The 23,614-nt window shown below is 49.3% G+C and overlaps 1 protein-coding gene across 3 annotated transcripts in view; it reads left to right on the top strand.

The window, feature by feature from the left end:
• Positions 1 to 23,219, top strand: part of DEK (DEK proto-oncogene) — a 344,099-nt gene extending 320,880 nt beyond the window's left edge. For all 3 annotated transcript variants that reach the window (XM_078687983.1, XM_078687984.1, XM_078687985.1), the window contains exon 11: positions 22,243 to 23,219. In XM_078687983.1, the coding sequence (XP_078544109.1) occupies positions 22,243 to 22,254 (12 nt within the window). In that variant the 3' untranslated portion in view covers positions 22,255 to 23,219. The remainder of the gene's footprint in view (positions 1 to 22,242) is intronic.
• The last annotated feature ends 395 nt before the right edge of the window (positions 23,220 to 23,614 follow it).

The raw sequence follows: 23,614 nt of genomic DNA, 5'->3' as shown, positions 1-23,614 counted from the left end.
TTTTTGTGATCGCTTTACTCAGCCTTGAACTGTTCCATAGGTGCTCCCACTGAAGAAATCCAAATGGAAAACAAAGGGCCGCTCATCAATTCCTAAGGTGTGTTGTAATGCCAACTCATCAGTTCCGGACCGGACTTACAGTGGGGGGTGGCATGTGCTGGTGTTCCTGTCGGACTAGGTTGGATGAGCGCTAGTTAAATTAGACAGAGTGCCGGTTTAGCGGCAGCTGCATTTTCAGGATTTCCTAATGTGCATTTATCCACAGCAGGCATGTACCTTACTTTTAAGTCCTTGGGAGTGCATGTATTTACGGACTCTAACCTTCTTTGTAACACCATGCTGTGCTCCTCCATGCAGCCCCATTTAGTTGCCTATACACCCATTCCTTTTTAAGCCACCAGCGCTTGCTGAAATTTGTACGTCATTGTTGCAGGTTCTTTTACATGCGTTCTTTTTCCATGCCTGTGTGATTTACACTCAAGTGTTTCACTCAAGTCCTCCTCTCCTTTTGCACTCGCTCCCGTACTGAAACTTCCAGCTCCTTTGCTCATTTCCCATAAGCCATAATGGCTTTGCTTTTTGATTGCTTTTAAGAAAACTACAAAAATATTTTTTTACTGATGCATGTGCTTAGGTATTTCATGTATTTTTGTACACATTCCCCTTTAAATCTTACACTGCTCCCACATCGAAGGCTAAGAAAATAAAGAAACCTGCATGTTTCTTTAATTTCCACTGCAGTTTTTTCTGGATTGGAATGCAGTAACATGTTCCAGGCATGTGTGCGAGTGATGCACATGTTTTGCATACTCCTGCCTCTATTGTTGGGTCTGTATGTTTGCAAGTTGTTTTTCTTCTAAGACCTTCCAGTCACGAGGTAAGGTGACTCCTCCTTTCTGTTATAGTGCACATGGGCCTAGACTCCATTGTTAGATAGCTTTTTTCCACCATCTAGTTTGGGTGCGTATTACTGCGTGCTGGTTGGAAACCGTTCGTCGGGTTACCCTCTGCGCAATCCCCTCTACCCTCAACTGTATTGTTTCCATACACATTTCCCTGTTCTCCGCGTATTCGCTAAATCTACAAACTCCATTTTCGATTGAAAACCTCATGGGCGGCCGTCTGGCCTTGCCACGTCAGGCCAGCCTTCTGCCGATGGAACAAACTTTTTCTAATTGTGTCCGGGGTGCCATGCCAAGTAAACTTGAACCGACCTACATCAAGTTTGTAACTTGTACCTCTTTCCGGACAACAAGGAGGAATAATACGACTTTTTTAAGTCGTTTCGCTCCAAGAAGACTACGCAATCGTTTGGCTTGACGAGGAAAGCTGCATTGCCAAAGCATCCAATACACTCAGGATTATCTTCGGTGAACCAACTAAGATATCGAAGCGTCTGGCTACACCACAGATAACACATTGAAGATCATTTGTTGGGGGTGGACATGGGGGTAACCATAGATTTTTGTAATTTTTCTTCCCAAGTGGATAGGCATTGGGTTTGGTTGTTGTCGCTTTCTCAAAAGACTGATTCTTGTTGTGATTCACTGGTTTCTGCTATTTTCTGACCATTTCTTCCAGCTTTTTTTACATTGAATAAGACTTGTAGCGCTTGTTAGAACGATAAAATATTTGATCCTCTTCACCCATCAGTTTCCATCTTTTGTGAAATTAGTCTTGCCGTATTTCTGCAGCATCTTGAGCTCTTTCTGGCCAGCCTCAGTTTGTTAGCTATTCTAGATTAGTTTGGCATATGACTGTTTGTTTTTTCTTTGATTTTTGTAGTTGGCAACCGTCTCAGGAGGTAAAGATCCTCTGCTGCCACTGCTTCGCTCATGTTTACAAAATTGAACCTGTTTCATGAGGTAGTGTGCTAATCCAGACCGTGAATAATTAATCGCAGGTTACTTCCTCTGGCGGGCCCCCAGATTTTCGTATCTGGAGCACAATTTATGGATTCATCCTCTGCGCCATTTGGACTCTCTGAACATGTCATAGCGCATCCAATCCAGGCCCCACCTCTGGTGCCATGACCCACGCACAGTTCCTAGTACTTTGACGCTAGTACTGAATCGATCAAAGCCAGAAGAGATGCCTTCCTGCCCCCCTTTGCTGCCAGTCTGTCTAGATTTTTATCAACAAAAGTTAGATGTACTTCAACAAGCTAGATGGTGGGGGTGGGTGTAGGGTTGCAACTTCTCTGCCAGAAAGCTCTGCAGCTCTGGTCCTGGGCAGAGTATCCTCAGATTTGGTTGGTAGCATACACACTGGTTGGTTTGAATGTTCCAGTATACAGTCTTAATTGGTGTCATTTTGCAGGCGACTACTGGTGCCTTCTCCCATGATTACGGTCTTTGGGACACTCCTCTTGTGGCTCTCAAGGCGACACTCACTGGTTGAAATTCTGTGCTCTCCAGTATCTTTTGCAATGATCCCTGACTAACGTGTTTTGCTTGAGTGGAACTTTCAACTTCACTACAACTTTAATCCCATACACTTGATTCCTTGCATCTTGAGGGAGATCTTCCTCAACAGGGCCCAGGTTATTCTGATAGCCCTGGATTGGTCATGAATGGTTTGATATGCAGATCTGATGCACAAATCCCTGTACACAGACTCTATCTCCCTCACAGGCTAGAACTCTTCTGGCAGCAGCTTATTATGCACCCCAAACTCCAGAGCCTCCACCATCATGCCTGGAAAGTAAGCGGGGTAACCTAAATACCCTTTATGGTGGGTTTTATCCTATGCACCTCCGCATACTCAACCAACACTGTGTACACTGGGAGAGGGAGTAGGTTTGTGGAGTGGTGCTTGGACAACTCTGTAGACCCTCTGCTTGCCCACTTATCTGACCTTGCATTTCGCTTTGTCAGCTTAACAGGGGTGTATAATAGGCATTGTCAAGGACTACTTATTGACTGACAGCCTTTCTCTGACTCATTGATCAACCATCCCGCTTCAAATTTCCTCTAGTTATAAGGTTTACAAAGGGTCTGTACAAGTTTCCTCCTTCACAGTTCATAATGCCATCTGGATCTCGTTCTTGCGTTTTTGCTATGTTCCCTGTTTGAGCCTTTCCACAGGTGCAACTGCTTACTTTCAAAATGCTTTTTTTTTTTGTTGCCATCATGTTGACAAGATGCGAGTTGCCAGCTCTGAGCTTCAAGACTCCCTTAGCTACTTTCTTTCCTGACAAGCTGGTTCTTGGAGCCAGGGCTCTTCTGCAGAAGCTGGTTATGCTCTTTCATCTAGGTCAATCCATCATCCTGTGCTACCAATATTGTATCCAGACAAGAAGGAGCCCTAGAAGCTACTTAAATCCTTATGTGGCGTATGTCGCTAAATGCGGAAAGGAAGCATATTGGTGTCAGGCTTCATCAGGTTCACCCTAACGTCTAAAGGTCAGGGTGGGCTCAACCGTATTTCAGGGAGTTCTTAAGAGATGTAGGCCAGGGGGACGTAAAGATAAAAATCCTACTCCGTTCCCCAGGTATCCCTTTTATTCACGGGAAATTAGTCGATATTAAAATAAACTGTTCTTTTTGGAGGTTATGGTCCTATGACCCTAATAAATTGCCTAATGTTTCAGCCCGGCAATAAAGTTCCTGGTCTCATCAGGGCACAACAAATATCCCCTCCCTGGTGTTGACTGACACTTGTCCCATATATATTTTTTTGAAGGTACAGAAAGCTGTAACCTTCGTGAAAATAATAATAATGGGGAGTGTACTTAACTCCCTTTTTGTATTAAATAATTCCGCCTGAAAGGAGAAAGATGACCTACAATTATGCAGTACAATAATCATCATAGTCCTAGTGTACATATGCACCCATCATGCTCAGGTGCTCTTCATCCCTTTATTCTGTGAACACCAATTAATGTTGAAAACCAGAGCTGTACTCAATCAACTAATCTCACTTTGCAAAATAGGCAGCATGCGTAAATTATTGCACACGATTTAATTCTCAGAAGTGGAAAATACCTTATCCCATCGTGAACCACACTCAGTCTTATGAATAGGTTGTATCCACTCGTACAAAGCAACTTTGATCAAACACATTCACAGTTGCCAATATGCTCTTAGAAATGGTCATACTGCAGGTTGGCATATCCACTTTCCACATTTACGTTATATGCGCTCATTTGCCCGTACTCTATTAGAGGGGTACTAATGTTTCTCATGGACCACAGGAAGGGGAGCCTTGTAGTCAAACCCTATTTTTGGAGGTAAAAAGTGAGACTGCTGCGTTAATACACCCTGCCTCCCAAACAACCAAACTCAATTACCTCCATCTGTAGCTGCACAATTAATCTGGACTTACTACTTCAAAGGTCCTGCCCCGTAGTATACCCATTTGGTATCCGTGTGTCCAGGCTCTAGCACCTCTGCTTGACACGCAGTTTAAATAAACCTGCCGTCTTATTGCAGCTGGTCAGTAGACGTGAGAATTGTGCGAGCCGCATGTCAGCCCCTTCGTTTCCTATGGGTGTCTTGGAAAGGACTACAAATGTCCCATGGGATTATTTGTAGTCCTGTGTTCCAGGTACGTAACCATAATGGATTACTCCCGTTAAGAGTCCCAAATTCCGTCTGGATCTGGGATTTGTAGTCTATCAAATGCAAAACTGGCTAAAGACCACGTTTTTCGAGTAACTGTGAATTTGCTCAGGTCACAGTAGTAAGAATACATGACTGAAGCCTTGGAGAGCCGGTCATGTATAGAGCCTAGGTCATACCGGTAGCCCTCTGTTAATTAAAAAAAGGGAGGCTTGCCTTATTTCCATGGATCAAAATAGTTTTTGATAATTAAAAAAAAAAAAATACTAGGATTGAGGACATGTTTATAAAAATCAACTTTGGTCACAAATTCTGTGTCTATTCTATAACACATGATATGACCATGTGACATAGGCAAAAACAGGATTGTGAGGACCCCTTTAATGGCGACTGAATCCCATATCGCATCTAGTCATTCAATCTTCGGATGTCCGTTCCCAATTTGTAAACCCATTGCTGCTCTCTTGAGCAGTCTCTTGGTGATGTTGGGGCCTTCTTTCACCTTTTCAATTAGTCCATTCTAGATCTTTGTTGTGATTCATCTCCACGTAGTGGGCAGTTAGTTTCGTAGCTGTAATTGCTCTTCTGATTGTGCTCCTATGTTCTCCTATCTGTAGCTTTATTGTGCTCCTATGTTCATCTATTCGTAGCTTTACTTTCCGGGTTGTCACGCCGGTTATATGAGGATCCACACGATCACGTAGACCACATTGGCGGTGTTGTAGTTAGTCTGGTCTTTGTTCCCGGTCCTACTTTAAGCCCAGATTATTGCTTGTGGTATGCTTAGTGAAGGGGAATAATCAGTTTCCACAAGGAAAATGGCCTTTAAAAGGAGTTTGATTCCATAATGTCAGGTTGAAAATTAAGTGTGGGTTCCCTGCTGTTCGTATAAACCAGTGTGTTCTTAATGCTCTTATTCCTCCTGAACGTAAACATTGATTTTTCAAATGTTATTCTGTTAGATGTCAGAATACTTACATAAACGAGGAGTGGAGGGTCTAAGGGAGTTTTAAGACCTGCCCAGGCTATCATCCCCTAATGGTCATACTGTAAAATACAAAGAAACCTGGGGGTCTAAGAAAAGCAGAAAAAAAGAGTCCACTATGTACTCTGAACTCGTAAGACTGGATGCCACAAATGTACAAGGTAAATAACCAATGAGTCTTACACAGAATTAGTAACCCAACGCATTCAACCACTAGCAAAAGTAGGTGAGGCCCAAGATCCAGAGATTGATTCCCATCAAAATCTTGTTAGTGATCTAATGTTATCATCTGGTCATCCAAAGGTTGGGCTGGTGTCTCTAGATCATTGAGACTGCTTCCAGGCCCACCATGTAGGACTAGGGTCAAGCCCACGATTACTTGTAGACCATGCGTGTGATCACTAAATGGGACAAAGTGCAGTGCAAAACGTGAGTGTGTGTAAGGTAAGGATTAAAAATAGAATAGAGAACGATCAGCAAGAACTTTAATAGCTGTAAGCCTCTTTCTGATTAAAAACCAGAACAGCGCAAAAAAAGCAGGGTAAAAAAATAACTGCTTGTGGGCCGACATGTTTCTGCCATAAAGGGGGGCTACCTCCCAAGGTTTTCTTCAGGGCCTCTGTTCTAATAAAGTTTTTTCGCAACTGCTAGTGCGAACTACAATGTAAAAAACCATAACTGTTGAAAAAGTAAAACCATAAAGGATATGTGTTCCTATTCCTCCATGTCAAATGGTGTATCGTTCACCCATAATGACAGGGGTATTACCTCACCTCGCCTGGACCAAGCTCAGGATAAGGGAGGCCACGCTCTCTCCGTCGTTACCTCAGACTGTTCCCCAACCACAGGAAAACTTTATTAGAACAGAGGCACTGAAGAAAACCTTGGGAGGTAGCCTAAAGGAACTCCACAACCTCCGCAGATTCTGCCTGTACGGCCAGTGGAGCGCCCAAGGCCTAGGAGGTTAAAGTCTCGGTCCAGACGGAGGCACCGATCTAGGAGTGACCGTGTATCTTCTACACAGTCCCGGCATAGTCATTGAAGGGACCGGTCCAGGTCCCGTCATACGGACTCCTCCAGTGATTTGGAGTATTCGCCCACCCTGTCGGATTGCCCACATACGAGAGTTTCACCAGTAGATGACATTGTATCGTTTCAGTAGGTGCTATTGAGGGGTGCAGCGAAGCTGGGGATTACTCTAACAGTTCCCACACATTCTACATCAGTGATTTTCGAGACCTTGCATAAGAGGCAGTTGTCTCGTCCATTGTTGCCCTTGGTGCCAGGGCTGGAGAAACCGGCGATGGAGCTCTTCTCGACTCCGGCGTCAGTGAAGTCCACTCCCTCCAGGCTGCAGAAGAAGTACAGGCCCCTTACTCTGATCCGGCGTTCCTTCGATCAGACCCGGTACTGGATTCAGTGATAGTCACAGCGGCCAGGAAGCAGCAGCTTCTGCTCAGTCTTCTACGGTGCCTCCGGGTAAGGAGAGCCGTCAGATGGACTCCGCTGGAAGAAAGGTATGCGGGACGGCTGCTACGTCCATGAAAGCAGCTAGTGCTGCGGCTTTCCTGGGTCGGTATGACCGGTCCTTGTGGGAGTCCCGGCAGCAGTTTCTGGAGCACCTTCCCAGGTGCAAGAGGGAAGACTTTCAGGAAATCATCAATGAGGGCATGATGGTGTCCAATCAGGTGATCAGCTCTGCTGCGGATTCTTCTCTCCTGGCAGCACATGGCTATTGCCATGGGATTAATCTTAGACACCATGCCTGGTTGCGCCGGACATCGCTGAAGCCAGAGGCGCAGCAGAGGCGCCAACTTACCGTTCATTGGGGCGACGCTCTTTGGTAAACATGTGGATGATGAGATGGCCCGCATGAAGGCGGAAGCAGAAACCCTGACGGCTGTCTGGTTAGAGAAGCCGAAAGAGCAAAAGACCTTCCGTCCCTTCCAGAGACTTTTCGGTGCCCATGGAAGAGGGCAAGTTAGTCAAGCTGGCCAGCAGAAGCAGTACCAGCGGCGGCCATTCCAGAAGCGCCAGAGGGGCAGAGGCGGACAACAGTCCTCGACGCCCAAAGGCCCGGCCGGGTCTAGGCCCTGAGGGGCTACTCCCTCCCCCCCCCCCCCCCCCCCCCCCTCTTCCATTACCCGCTCCGGTGAGGGGAAGCATACAACATTACTTGGCAGAGTGGAGAAAAGTTACTCCGGACAAGTGGGTGCTGAATATTGTTTGCAATGGATAGTCTTAGTTTCGTTAGCCCGCCTCCAGCGATTCCACCGGTTTGCTCGCAGTTCCAACTACGCGAGCTCCAAGTGGAGGCCGATACCCTGTTAAGAAAAAGGGCGATAGAAGACGTCCCTCTGTCTCAGAGGGGAAAGGGTCTTTACTCTCTGTTCTTTCTGGTCCGCAAGAAGGACAAGAACGAGTTCAGGCCCATTTTGGATTTGCGACAAGCAAACAAATGGATTCGCAGGGAAAAGTTGTGCATGCTGTCTGCACCAGATCTATCCTCAGCTGCAAACGGGAGACTGGCTTTGTGCAATAGATCTGCAAGATACGGACTTCCATGTGCCCATTGCACGGAAACACCAGAAGTTCCTGCGCTTTCTAGTCTGCACCAATCACTATCAGTACACTGTACTACCGTTTGGACTGAAGTCTGCACCCAGGACTTTTTCGAAATGCATGGCAGTGGTGTCAGTGCACCTGCAAAAGAACAAGGGTTTGTCTGCCCATACCTGGACGACTGGTTGATCATGGCCTCCACCTTCCAGGAAGCGCGACTGCACTTCAACAGGACGACTTCTGTTGAACCAGCTGGGGTTGCACATAAACATGTCCAAGTCCATTCCGACACCTGTCCAGTGCCTGCAGTACTTGGGAGCCTCCGTCGATACTCTTTCAGCAAGCGTGTCTCCTTCGGAGGAGCGACGCTTATCGATCCTTCGGAAGGCTCAGGCTCTCATAGCTGTTCAATCTACAACAGTGAGGACGCTGTCTTCTCTACTGGAGTAGATGGCCTCTTGCATCTTCCTCACGCCACACGCACGCCTACACATGAGGCCGTTGCAGGAATGACTGGAGGATCAGTGGGACCAGAAGCGGGGGAGCTGGGACAACAGGATCAAGCTGTCCCTCCACGCTCAACAGTCCCTGAGATGGTGGTGCTCCGCAGAGAATCTCCTCAAGGGGGTTCCATTCCACAAGGACATTCCAGTTCAGACTGTTGTCACGGATGCTTCTCTCCGAGGCTGGAGAGCGCATTCAGACCATCTACAAATCCAGGGAACGTGGTCCCCAGTGGAATCCACGTATCACATCAATTTGCTGGAACTGAGCTGTCCACTTGGCACTGAAGGCCTTTCATCCGTCCTTTCAGACAGACTCCTTGCTTGTGCAGACTGACAATACGACCACAATGTATTACCTCAACCAGCAGGGGGACTCGAGATCGCGCATTCACAGGAAGCACAGGCGATCTGGCACTGGCTGCTAGCCAGAGGACTGACTATGAAAGCTACCCATCTGCCAGGTGTGCAGAATGTTCAGGCGGACGCACTCAGCAGGTTGGTGCAAGAAAACCACGAGTGGGTTCTAAACGACAAAGTACTAGGAGACATCTTCAACAGGTGGGGCACTCCGGACTTAGATCTGTTCGCCACCGCCGAAAACAGAAAATGCAGAGACTTCGCCTCCAGGTATTACCAACCGGGGACTCTGGGGAACGCTTTATGGATCAGCTGGTCGAACAGCTTTCTGTACGCTTTTCCACCCATACCCCGGATTCCGGCAGTGCTCATCAAGCTGTCTCAATCCAGAGCACGGATGATCCTCATTGCTCCGGAGTGGCCCCGACAGTGGTGGGTCACGGACCTGCTTCACCGGTCTCTCCTACCTCACATTCGGCTGCTGTGTCGGCCGGACTTTCTCACAAAGTTCGGGGGCAGATGGTGCACCCCAACCTCTCATCGTTGAGTTTGGCGGCATGGCTCCTGAGATAGTGCAATACAGACACTTGAATCTTCCTGAAGATTGCATGACTATACTTAAGGAAGCTAAGAGTCCTTCCACTAGGACTTCCTATGCCTACAAGTGGAAGAGGTTCTGCATCTGGTGTACTTCCAAGAACTATGACCCTGCAAGGAAGATGTCATTCTTCCATATCTTTTGCATTTGGCTCAGTCTGGCCTTAATTTTCATTAGATTAAGGTTCACCTCGCAGCATTGTCTGCGTATAGGAAATGCCCTTCACAGACCTCCTTCCAAATTCCTGTGATTAAAGATTTCTTGGAAGGATTGAAGAAAGTGTTTCCTACTGTTCGGCGTCCTTCGCCATCATGGGAGCTGAATGTGGTGGGGTCCAGGTTGATAGAGCCTTTTGAACCCATCCATAAGGCTTCTCTACAGCACTTGTCTTTGAAGGCAGCCTTCCTTGTGGCTATTACATCGGCCCGCAGGGTGAATGACATTCAGGCGTTGTTGTCAAGAACCTTATACTGTATTTCATGCTGCTACGGTTGTGATGCGTACTCACCCTAAGTTCCTTCCTAAGGTGATTTCTGATTTCCATGTCAATCAAACCATAACTTTACCTACGTTTTTCCAGAATCCTTCCACTCCAGCGGAAAGGTCTCTCCATTCCCTGGATGTCAGAAAGGTGTTGAAATTCTACTTGGATAAGACCAACGACATTCGTAGGTCAGACCAATTGTTTGTCAACTATGGGTCGGTCAGGACTGGTCTTGCCACCTCAAAACAGTCCATCTCTAGGTGGATTGTTTCCTGTATCCAGTTATGTTACCAGAAGGCTAACAAGACCTTAAAAGGTAAGCCTAAGGCTCATTCTACCAGGGGCAAAGCAGCTACAACAGCTTTGCTTCGTAATGTTCCCATTGCAGAGATCTGCAGGGCTGCCACTTGGAAGTCGGTCCACACCTTTGCTAAGCATTACTGTCTGGACGTTGATGCCAGAGCAGATGCTCAGGTTGGGCATGCTTCGTTGAGAAATCTGTTTGCACAGAAGTGGTATTATGTGTTAGAGGCATGTGGGCTGCTGAATTCATATCTATAGCATAGATCGCCGCCTAGTGTTGGGTCCGGATGATTGCACATTGTTGTCCTGGAAGAGTCTTCGAAGTATCACGAGATAGGTGGCTCCTCCCCTGGACTACAGTGCGCATGGGCATCGACTCCATCCCCAGATTGTTTTTTTTCCGCCATTGGGTTCGGATGCATATTTGATCACTCAAGTTCGGATTCGATAAGAACTTTCTTTTCGGCCCAAAGGCCTTTACTATATCGTCGGTATTGTCTTGCGTTCGGTGCCCAGCTCTGTTCCGGCTCAGTTCCCGAGTCTGACATCCAGAGGAGTCGCGTGGCTCTTCGGTGCTCGAGGCCCAGTCAACGCAACAAGCCTTATTCGACGACACATCATGGAACGGAGCCCGTTCAAGAGGTGCCCCGTGTGCAACTCCAAGTATCCCCACATCGACGTCCACCCGGTGTGCAACAAGTGCCTGTCGCCGGATCACGATGAAGCCAACTGTATGGCTTGCTCTCGTTTTCGTTCCAAGAAGACGATTCGACTTCAGCGCGTGGCGCGCCAGGAGGCCCAGCAGACTGCACCTGACCCGGTGAACATTTTCGATAGAGGGAGAAGAAGCAGACGAGCAGGAAGTTCAAGAGCTGATTTCCAGTCCAGCGGCAGAGATCGACTCCAACTAAGACTCAGACGTAGAAATGCTCGATACAGAAGAAGTCGTCGACGAGGTAGGAGACGACAATGAGGCCTATGGGGCCACGGAAGATAGCTCAGGCGAAGAGCTATGCCCCGTTCGGACAATAGCTAAGGCTCAGGTCGAGGAATCGCCACATGGCCTTACCCAAGATCTTGCACCTAGATCCACGGTCTCGCCTCCGGGCCCGGCTACGGACACTTCTACCGAGCCGCCATTAGTCAAAGAGAAAGCTTCGGTCTCGACAAAACCAAAAGTGGTAGAGGCGCCGTCGTAACAGAAAGCGCCTGTTGCCTTGGTCGGCTCAACGTCTTCAGACCTGTCGGTGCAGACGAAGCCAAGGAAGGTTGTCGACCCGGTGAAGTCGCTCAAGGGCGTCGAGCCGAAGACTGGGGCACCAAAAGCGCTTGTCAAGGCCGCCGAACCAAAGCCGTCGACGCCTAAGGCCGTCGACACAAACAAAGGACTCGGAGCTCCAAAAGCTGTCGATCCTCCACGTCGGCCGGACAAGGCCAAAAGTACTGCTACCCTCAAGTCCGCACATAGTAGTGGATCGAGAGCACCCGTTGGCTCGACGACACCGTCCGCATCCTTCACGAAGCAGGTGTCGGACTCGTTGCAGCGCATTAAGGACAAGGCTTCCGCGGTCGATCCGAAGGATACTTCCACCCCGAAGCCTGCTGCCAAACCGCAAAAGTCGACAGCGCGATTCAGTTTACTCTGCCGCCAAAAGTGGCGCCGAAGGCGTTCGCGCCCAGGAAGGTCGTAGAGGCGTCCATTACGGTATCCACGGGGCCGAAGCCTACCCCTGCAGTTGTGGGCACAAAGCATCGACAACCCCTACTGGAGGAGCAGTCGGAACAATTTATCGACGCCGACACCGGTAAACTTTCCATCTACAAGCGAAAGATCACACCGGCACAGCCTATAGAGTCCTACACAATTCCTTTGAAGAAGAAAAAGGATTTCACAGTTCTTGTTGAACTGATTAATCCACGTGCTTAGGTGACCTGACCCCAGGACACCCTCGCGCCGCACGGCCACCAGCTGTAGCGTGTGCGTCCCCTCGCTACTGCCCTCAGCCTCGCTGAGCCCGCCCCGTCGACCCCGCCCCCCGCCGTCATAGTTTGCGTGTTTACTGTATATTGTGCTGCCTGTACCGTTTTATTTCTGTGCTCTGTGCCATTTATATTTTTAATTGTCCTGTCTTTGTGCCCTGCTCTGTTTAGCGCCGATTTCCGTGCCCCTCCACCCGCTTCCCGCTCCCCGCTTCCCGCCGCCTGCGTGCGGCCACGCCACCTTCCCTTCGGTGCCCTCCTCGCTCCCACCTCCCAGCTGCTCCGCCCTCCCTCCCACTTGGCCATAAATGGCGACCGTGCAGCGCAGGTGAGTGTGACCTGACCCCAGGACACCCCCGCGCCGCACGGCCACCAGCTGTAGCGTGTGCGTCCCCTCGCTACTGCCCTCAGCCTCGCTGAGCCCGCCCCGTCGACCCCGCCGTCATAGTTTGCGTGTTTACTGTATATTGTGCTGCCTGTACCGTTTTATTTCTTTGCTCTGTGCCATTTATATTTTTAATTGTCCTGTCTTTGTGCCCTGCTCTGTTTAGCGCCGTTTCCGTGCCCCCCACCCGCTCCCCGCTTCCCGCCGCCTGCGTGCGGCCACGCCCCCTTCCCTTCTGTGCCCTCCCCGCTCCCACCTGCTCCGCCCTCCCTCCCACTTCGCCATAAATGGCGACCGTGCATACGCGCAACGGGCGCGCCGATTGTGCGCCGAAGGCGCGCCAAAGGTAAGCCCGTCTGCGCCCGACCGCGCCCAGTGCCAGGACCCCTGGCCCCCACCGACGGAAGCCGACCCGACTGACCTACGACGCCACAGAACTCCACGCACAACACCGGCCGAACCCCGGGGTGCTACCGAGCCACACCGAAACGCACCCTCGGACCCTTCAACTGCCACTCCTGCAACTTCACCTGCAACCGGACCCACGCTACACCAGCACCCACCAAGCCGAACTCCAGCAGCAGCCACCTAAAGTGCATCCTGCTCAACACCCGCTCCGTCCACAGACACGCTGTCGAGCTCTGGAACCTGCTCGACACCACAGCCCCAGACGTCGCCTTCCTCACAGAAACCTGGATGAACGCCTCCTCAGCGCCCGACATCGCCATCGCCATCCCGGACGGCTAAAAGATCATCCGGAGGGACCGCATCAACCAGACCGGAGGAGGCATCGCCATCATCCACAGAAACACCATCCGCATCACGACCGACACCGACGATACCCTCGCACCCACCGAACACCTGCACTTCCAGATCCACGTCAACCCCAAGACCACCCTCAGAGGCACCCTCATCTACAGACCCCCGGGACCACGCACACAATTCAGCGAGGACATCGCCGACTTCATCACCCCGCACGCCCTTCCCTCCGTTGACTACATCCTCCTCGGGGACCTCAACTTCCACCTGGAGAACAACAACGATCGCAACACCACCACCCTGCTGGACAACCTCGCCAACCTCGGACTCAAGCAACTGGTGACCACCCCCACCCACTACGCCGGACACACACTCGACCCGATCTTCTCCTCCAGCAAGGACATCGCCTTCAGCCACGCCACGGGACTCCACTGGACGGACCACAGCTGCGTCCACTTCAGCTTCAGAAGGACCACGCTCCACCATCACCAGCAACTGATTCCCCGCAGAAGCTGGAACAAGATCACTGCAGACCAGCTCACTACCTCCCTGAGCAAGAACCCTCCCACCAGCACAACAAACCCCAGCCAAGCGGCCACCGACCTCACGAAATGGATCAGCGACTGCGCAGACGACCTCGCCCCTCTGAAGACCCGGCAGCAAGAAAGCACCATGGTTTAACGACGAACTCAAGAGCTCCAAGAAGAACTGCAGAGCACTCGAGAAAACCTGGCGCAGAGACCCGACGCCGGAGAACATGACTGCCCTCAAGCTCGCCTCCCGAAAACACCACCAACTGATCCGCGCCGCCCAGAAAACCGCATTCAAGGAACGATTAGACAACGCACACAACAGCAAAGAACTCTTCAACATCGTGAAAGAGCTCTCCAACCCCAACGCCGGAAACGACATCACCCCTTCGCAAGACCTTTGCTACTCCCTCGCCTCCTACTTCCACAACAAGATCGCGGACATACACAACAGCTTCAGCATTCAACCGACGCACGCCACGATCGAACCACCCCCCCCACAACCACCCTCCGTGCCTGGACCCCGATCAGCACCGAAGACACCGTCAACACTATGAACTCCATTCACTCCGGATCTCCGACAGACCCCTGCCATCACCACGTTTTCAACAAGGCCGACGCTGTCATCGCACCCCACCTGCGAGACATCATCAACACCTCCTTCGACACCGCGACCTTCCCGGAGAGCTGGAAGCACGCCGAACTCAGCGCCCTACTTAAAAAGCCATCAGCCGACCCCACCGACCTCAAGAACTACCGCCCCATCTCGCTGCTCCCATTCCCGGCAAAAGTCACCGAGAAGACCGTCAACAAGCAACTGGCCGCCTTCCTCGAGACGAACGGCTCCCTCGACCTCTCGCAGTCTGGCTTCCGGGCCAACCACAGTACCGAGACCGCCCTGATCGCAGCCACCGATGACATCCGAGCCCTGCTAGACAACGGAGAAACGGCGTCCCTCATCCTCCTGGACCTCTCCGCGGCCTTCGACACTGTCTGCCACCGTACCCTAGTACAGCGCCTCAGCAACGTCGGAATCCAGGAGAAGGCACTGGAGTGGATCATCTCCTTCCTCGCCGGAAGGACACAGAGTCCGCCTCCCCCCGTTCAGATCAGAGGCCACCGAAGTCATCTGCGGCGTTCCTCAAGGCTCCTCGCTCAGCCCAACACTCTTCAACGTCTACATGAGCCCCCTCGCAGCCATCGCACACCAGCACAACCTCAGCATCATCTCCTACGCCGACACCCAGCTGATCATCTCCCTCACCAAAGACCCCGTCACCGCCAGAGCCAACCTACACGAAGGGATGACAGACGTTGCCAAGTGGATGATGAACAGTCGCCTGAAACTGAACTCGGACATGACGGAAGTCCTCATCCTGGGATCCGCACCCTCCGCCTGGGATGACTCCTGGTGGCCCCCCCGCCGTGGGCAGCGCACCCAAACCCACAGACCACGCACGTAACCTGGGCTTCATCCTGGACTCATCCCTCTCCATGACCAGACAAGTCAATGCCGTCTCCTCGTCGTGCTTCAACATCCTGCGCATGCTACGCAAGATCTTCCGATGGATCCCCACCGAGACCAGGAAGACGGTCACCCAGGCCCTCGTCACCAGCCGTCTGGACTACGGTAACTCCCTCTACGCCGGAACCACCGCCAAACTCCAGAAGAGACTCCAGCGGATCCAGAACACCTCAGCACGACTCATCCTGGACATCCCCCGCCGCAGCCACATCTCCGGACACCTGAGAGACCTGCACTGGCTCCCGGTCAACAAGAGAATCACCTTCCGTCTCCTCACCCACGCACACAAAGCCCTACACAACCAAGGCCCAGGATACCTCAACAGCCGTCTCAACTTCTACGCTCCCACGCGCCAGCTCTGATCGACCAGCCACGCCCTCGCCGCCGTCACCCGCATCCGAAGAACCACCACAGGAGGAAGGTCCTTCTCCTACCTGGCCGCCAAGACTTGGAACTCGCTTCCGACCCACCTCCGCCTGACCCAAGACCACCTCGCCTTCAGGAAGCAGCTCAAGACCTGGCTGTTCGAACAGTAGCGGACCCCCTCCCCCCAGCGCCTTGAGACCCTCCGGGTGAGTAGTGCGCTATATAAATGATATGATTGATTGATTGATTGGTGGACATTGCTCCACTCTCGCCCACTTACTCGGATGTGGAGGCTGGGGAAGGTGACTGATGAATACAACTACCCTGCAGACACTGATCCTGAAGATCAGCATAACACATGGGCAGATGCTGCGGACCCAGGGGATCCACAAACTGCCCCGGACACAAGTGTATACTGTCAAAACCTCCGATACTGAGGATTCTGCGCAGTTTAATGCGCTTATTGAGAGGGCAGCCAAGAATCATGACGTCCAGCTTCATGCTGACCCTATTGAAGTAGACTTTCTGTTTGACACCTTTTCCACCTCTGAAAAGACCGTAAAGACTCTGCCAATGCTGAAGGGTGTCTTAAAACATGCTGCAGACATTTTTAAAGAACCCACACGTGCCAGGGTTATAAACCCCAGAATTGAAAAAAAGTACAAGCCGGCACCTGGCGACCCTACCTACATCAAGGGCCGGTTGCCGTTAGACTCTCTAGTTCTTTCTAATGCCCGGAAGAGGGCAAATTCACAAACTACTGGTGATGCTCCTCCCCCTGACAAGGAATCTAAGGTGCTAGAAGCATCAGGGAAGAGGGTGGCGGCTCAAGCGGCAAATATCTGGCGCATTTCTAACACGCAGGCACTCTTTGCCAGATATGACCGGGCACATTATGATACACTTGATACACTTGAAACCCTGTTACAACACTTGCCAGACGAATATAAGGAGGCAGCAGAGATGCTCATTCAGGAAGGGAAACTCATCTCAAATGCTTCTATTAAGTGTGCACTGGACGCAGCGGACACCGCGGCCAGGGCCATTAACACAAGTGTAATGTTGCGGCGTCAGGCCTGGCTCAGAATCTCCGGGTTCAAGCCGGAGCTACAAACCACCATCCTCAATCAGCCTGTAAACCTTGATCACTTATTTGGACCTGAGGTGGACACCACCCTGGAAAAAATAAAAAAAGACACCGAGACTGCAAAGTCTATGGGGGCTCTCCAGTCCCAGGGGTAGTACTTTTCGTTGCTCAAGCAATAGAGGTGTTTCCAGAGGCCAGATGTCCCAGCAAACACAGTACACTAAAAGTGGTGCACAAACCTCATACAACAAACAGAGTAGAGGTGGCTATCGCGGAAACAGCGCCAAGGGCAGAGGTCGTGGAAACAACAACTCCCGATCCTCCGCCAACAAACAGTGACGCCTTGTCACTGCCCCCCGACCATACAACACCGGTCGGGGGGAGACTCCAACAGTTCCTGCCAGTCTGGAAATCCATCACCACAGACAGGTGGGTCAGAAAGCTTATCCAGTACGGTTATTGTCTGGAGTTAACATCCACTTCACCCAACATCCCCCCAAAACACCGTCCTATATCCACAGAGCATTTGCACTTATTGCCGCAAGAGGTGCTCGTCATGCTGCAAAAAGGGGCAATCGAGCTCGTACCAGTGGAACAAAGAGGCTCGGGAGTGTACTCCCTGTACTTCTTGATCCCAAAGAAAGACGGGTCCCTCCGACCCATACTGGACCTCAGGCCCCTAAACCAGTACATTCTCTCAGAACACTTTCATATTCTCACGCTGCAGCAGGTTCTTCCGTTGCTCAATCAGGGGGACTTCCTCGCAACATTAGATCTGAAAGATGCATATTTTCACATTCCACTACATCCGTCACACAGAAAATACCTCAGATTCACCATTCAGAATCAGCATTACCAATTCAAAGTCCTCCCTTTCGGAGTGACCACAGCGATCAGGGTGTTCACGAAGTGCCTGGCAACAGTGGCTGCACACCTCAGGAGGCAAAAAGTTCACGTCTACCCTTATCTAGACGACTGGCTTGTCCAAGCAAAGTCGGCCCAGCAGTGCGCTGCCAACATGTCCCACACTATTCACCTTCACGATCTGGGATTCTCACTAAATTAGCCAAAGTCACACCTTCAGCCAGCCCATGTGCGGCAGTATCTGGGTGCGACGATAGATACTCTCGCGGCCACGGCGCAGCCAAATTCTGTGAGGATCAACAGCATTCAATTGCTAATACAACACTTCAGACCGCAACACTCGCTCCCAGCACGAGTGTTCATGCAGTTGTTAGGCATGATGGCCTCCTGCATCTACATTGTCCCGCACGTGAGACTACATATGCGTCCTCTTCAAGAGTGCTTGGCACGTCAGTGGAATCAGGTTCACGGACAGTTAAAAGACCTAGTGTTGGTGACCGGTCGTGCATACAACTCTCTGCATTGGTGGAATCCACACAACCTTTGCAAGGGCCCACCGTTCCAGGAGCCTGTTCCACAGATCATCCTAACGACGGACGCTTCTCTACAGGGTTGGGGAGCTCATGTGCTCCACTACACAGTGCAGGGACTATGGACGACGCAGCAAAGGAAGATGCACATCAACCACCTAGAGCTGATGGCAATCTTCATGGCAATGAAGGCATTCACGGTACATCTGTGCAACAAAGTCGTGTTGATCCGGACGGACAACATGATGGCCATGTACTACATTCAGAAGCAAGGAGGTACACACTTTCCACAGTTGTCTCATCTGGCTCAGAGCATGTGGAAGTGGGCCATTCAGAGGAACATCTTCCTCATGGCAGAACACCTCCCAGGCAAGGACAATCAGATGGCGGATCTGCTCAGCAGGTACAGCCACCAAATGCACGAGTGGGAGATACATCCATCAGTACTCCACCCGTACTTCCAGCAGTGGGGTCATCCAGGGATAGACCTGTTCGCCACAAGGGAAAATGCCAAATGCCAAAGCTTTGCCGCCAGGTTCCCGCACCCACAGTCGCAGGGCAATGCGATATTGATGAACTGGTCAGTCAAATTTGCGTACGCTTTTCCCCCAGCACCTCTAATACCGCTGGTGGCACGAAAGCTAAAGCAACACTCTATGAGGCTCATCCTGGTTGCTCCAACGTGGGCACGCCAACCATGGTACACCACGTTTCTAGAACTTTCCGTGGTACCGCATCAAAGGCTGCACCTCACACCCAAACTTTTGACGCAGAGCCATGGCGACATTCAGCACCCAGATCCGCAACAGCTCAACCTGGCGATCTGGCTCCCGAGGTCTTAGAGTTTGGCTTCCTCAACTTGCCTCCTGACTGCATGGATATCATACGGGAGGCAAGAAAGCCCACCACCAGAGCATGCTATGCAGCAAAATGGAAGCGGTTTGTCATTTATTGCGTTGACCACAACATAGACCCGCTTGACGCGTCCACGCACATCATTTGTTATCTGTTACATCTTTACAAATGCAATCTGGCATATGCTTCCATTCGAATACATTTATCCGCAATAGCGGCTTATCTCCAAAACAGGCAGCATCTCTCCCTTTTCAGAGTGCCTGCCGTTAAAGCTTTTCTAGAGGGGCTCAAACGAGTCATTCCTCCCAGGACCCCACCTGCTCCTGAATGGAATCTCAATGTGGTCCTCACCCGACTGATGGGTCCACCTTTTGAGCCTCTACATTCTTGCGAGATTCAGTTCTTAACATGGAAAGTGGCTTTCCTAATAGCCATTACGTCACTGGAACGTGTTAGTGAGCTCCAGGCGCTCACTGTACAGGAGCCATTCATACAAATTCACTCCAACCGGGTGGTGCTGCGCACTAACCCTAAATTTCTTCCAAAGGCGGTTTCACAGTTCCATGTCAATCAGACTATTGAACTGCCTGTGTTCTTCCAAAATCCTGAGTCAGTGGCAGAAAGAATGCTCCACACTCTTGATGTCAAAAGGGCTTTGATGTACTACATTGATGGGACCAAAGATTTTAGGAAGACGAAACAACTCTTTGTTGCCTTTTCCGCACAACACAAGGGCAACCCCATTTCCAAGGCAGGTATAGCCAGGTGGATCGTGAAGTGTATTCAAATTTGCCATCACAAGGCTAAGCGCACTTTGACGATCCCCCCCAAGAGCCCACTCCACCCGCAAGTTGTGGCCTCCATGGCTTTCCTTGGAAATATCCCTTTAGAAGACATTTGTAGAGCAGCCACATGGTCTACCCCACACACATTTACAAAACACTACTGTGTAGATGTGCACTCAAAGCAGCTGTAGGGCAGGCTGTTCTAAAAACACTTTTTCAAACGTCTGCAGCTGGCACAGGCGGCTGCCGCTAATGGAGGGACTGCTGTATATTCTATGCTATAGATATGAATTCAGCAGCCCACATGGCTCGAACTGAATATGCTACTTACCAGTATGCATCTGTTCTTGGCATGTAGGGCTGCTAACATTCATATCGCCCGCCCTCCTCCCCGGCGCCTGTAGCGGCTGCAGAATTTACACTTACTCTTAGCATGGTCATCGCTCACACTGTTACACTCCATCTTCGCCACAATGGCTAAAAACAATCTGGGGATGGAGTCGATGCCCATGCGCACTGTAGTCCAGGGGAGGAGCCACCTATCTCGTGATACTTCGAAGACTCTTCCAGGACAACAATGTGCAATCATCCGGACCCAACACTAGGCGGCGATCTATGCTATAGATATTAATGTCAGTAGCCCTACATGCCCAGAACAGATGCATACTGGTAAGTAGCATATTCATTTTCTCCACCGCCGGGTTGGTGTTTTGGGATGGGCTTGCCATTCTATTCACTGACTATACACAGAGATCCCCTACTACAGAAGGAGTAGTTTCTTACCTGTAAATCCAGTTCTGTAGTAGGGGTATCTCTGTTATAGTCATAATTGTCCGCCCTCCTCCCCGGTGGAGAATATGGTACTGTAATTTATGCTACAGGCCTTGCTTTATACACCTTCAAAAAGAACTGAAAGTATAAGGACTTGGCTGTGCATCATGGGATACAGAGGGTCTCTGGAGAGTTCCTTAAAGGCACGGTATCCCTTTTCAAGACACATAATGGCAGCCTATGGGGGCTTGTCTGTCCAACCCTTCCTCTCTATCATTCCAAGGATTTTGGTGAAGGCGAGTTTTTCCTGTGAGGAAAATTTGGTAATCAGTGTAAAACCGGACATGGTAGGCTATCCTTTTCATGGTTTCGAATAAGTGGTGGCCTTTGTAGCCTTACTTATGTTAGGCTGCATTATTTGTCTTAATTTTCTCTTAAGTCTCTATGCAGGACTGCAAAGAAGACGGCTTAAGAGATTATTTTTGATTGCTCAGGGGTCCACGCACATGGGCGGGACTATTCACTATATTATGACTATAACAGCGATACCCCTACTACAGAACTGGAGTTACAGGTAAACTACTGCATAGCCTGGACCCCAGGAGCGGTCAGCTTCTCCATCCACCGATCCAAGGAGTTCAGAGTTTACAACAAACTGTTCATTAGATATCTAGGTAAGATTAAGGGCATGCCGTCCACAATAGAACATTATCACTATGGCACATCTTGTGCATCAATATGTGCTATTCGTTGGCGTGAGTTAGACTGAACTCTGGTGGAGTGAGCCCTATCTCCTCAATTTTGTCAAGGGGAGTGCCGGCCATGCAAGAAGCCAACCTGAACTTTTCCATAGTTTTTGTAAAGTATTACTGCTTGAACTCAGAAGTGTAGAGGGAATCTCACTCCACGCATCCAGTCCTGTGGGATTTTGTAGTAGAACCAGCCATTTTCCCAGTTCCTGGAAAGGTACTGCTTGGGAATCGATTTAAAAGGTGGGTAATCTACAGAAGAACATTAGATGCCAGTTCTATGATTTGTACTGCACCTGATTTTCATCTAAAGTAATTCTCATCTTGGTAATTTAAATGGCATTTAAAAATGGATTGGAAACTGATATTTGATAGCACACTGGCATCTGCATGGAGCTGGCACCCTTTACCAGCATGGCGAGATATTAAAAGGTTTCAAGTTTAGTCTGACACCTGTGATATTTAAAAGGTGAGAAATCTACAGGCAACTAGAGTATCCACCAGAAAGATCATTACCAATGTTTTCTTCTGCACATTGTGAATGGAATGCACTTAAGATGAGATACAAAAATTATAGGCAAGCATCTTTGTCATTGTTTGCTTTTAACATCTTGTCTTGTCAGTAGTTTAAAACTGTACACTGATTTTTCATGACATTTCCTAAACTGGGATCATTACAATAAACTTTTCTCTTTTCAGCTAATTTCGTGATGATGGATCTCTTGTTGTGACAATTAATGGAGACCAACTGAAGCATACTCCAACACAAGAGCTGTAAAGATCCAACACCAGCAACAGATTGTATATTCTTTCATTTTACCACTTGTGCTATAGCATTGAATTTTAGGCAGTTGATTTTCCATATTGTTGGGGGGGGGGGGTTCCATTTGTATATTGCTTTATTAAACCTTTCATGTTTTTTTATAGTTGGATATTTTAGTAATGTGCATGTTTCTCTGCAAGGACACTTGTTTGCTTACTGATTTAAATGTTGTACATGTTTTCTTTTTTGGTATGTCTCAATATTTTCATTGTTTATGGGTTGATAGATTTTAATGTTCACAATTAGACCAGTCGGGTAATTTCATTTCGAAAAAGATTTATCATGTTGCCTTTGTGCACATGGCAGATGTATTGATTACTGCAGTATTTCTAATTTGGTGAAGTTTGAATATACCACGACAGTTTTGAGGGGAAGGAAGTGAAATGTTATATTCATTTATATCCAATATTCTCAATACTCATTGTACATGCCATACATTCTCAAATATTTAAATTTCAGGATTGTTAAATTATAACCTAGCTGCATTTTCTCAATGAGAACTTGTTCAAACATAGTTGAACTAAGCTTTCGGTGTTGATATTTTTGTACCTTTTTTTAACGTTGTGTGAATGTGTACATAAATATTAAAATAATTAAGTGTTTGTGGGATGGGGTGGTTCTCCCCTTTTTTGATGTCTGAAAGGTTATCTTGCAGTATTCAGCTGTAAAATGGAAGTGAGTTAAATATTATAAAAGGTATCCTTATACTACCCTTTTATCAGTTGCACCTGGATTTTTTTTGTGAAACACCTGCATATTTTACAGTTCAATACATAAATGTTTTCTTTGACTGTACAAGATACTACAAATGCTTTGTTCATTGGTGTTGATTAATAAAAATAAGCTTATTTTACATCCTGTCTCGGTGGTGAGAATAATTTTTAAAGTAACTTGGATGCTATGAGTATCCAAACTTCACAACCTAGACTGTACCAAATTTTCTTATTAACGGGTATATCTGCTTTCCAGTCCACTATATTTACATTTCTCATGAGAATCATAGCTTTTTCTTTGTTATACTGGTCTTTAATGCACTCTACTGACGTTATAGGCTAGACTAGAGGCATAGAAAAAGTCCTATTGAGGGAGAAAACCTTTAAGGATTGGCAAGAAGCCCTTTAGGGATTGGTATGGCCATACTGGAGAAGAGTGGCTCAGTGGTTAGAGGCGGCAGACCCGGAAGCTGAGATCGACCGTGGACCAGGGTTCGATTCCCTGCCTCGGCGGGTCTCGGGCTCAAAATTCCAC

This window comes from Lissotriton helveticus, chromosome 4_1, assembly GCF_964261635.1.
Source record: "Lissotriton helveticus chromosome 4_1, aLisHel1.1, whole genome shotgun sequence".
In the NCBI taxonomy this organism is placed as follows: domain Eukaryota; kingdom Metazoa; phylum Chordata; class Amphibia; order Caudata; family Salamandridae; genus Lissotriton; species Lissotriton helveticus.
Note: the sequence above shows the minus strand (reverse complement) of the source record. Positions and strands in the feature narration are given on the sequence as shown.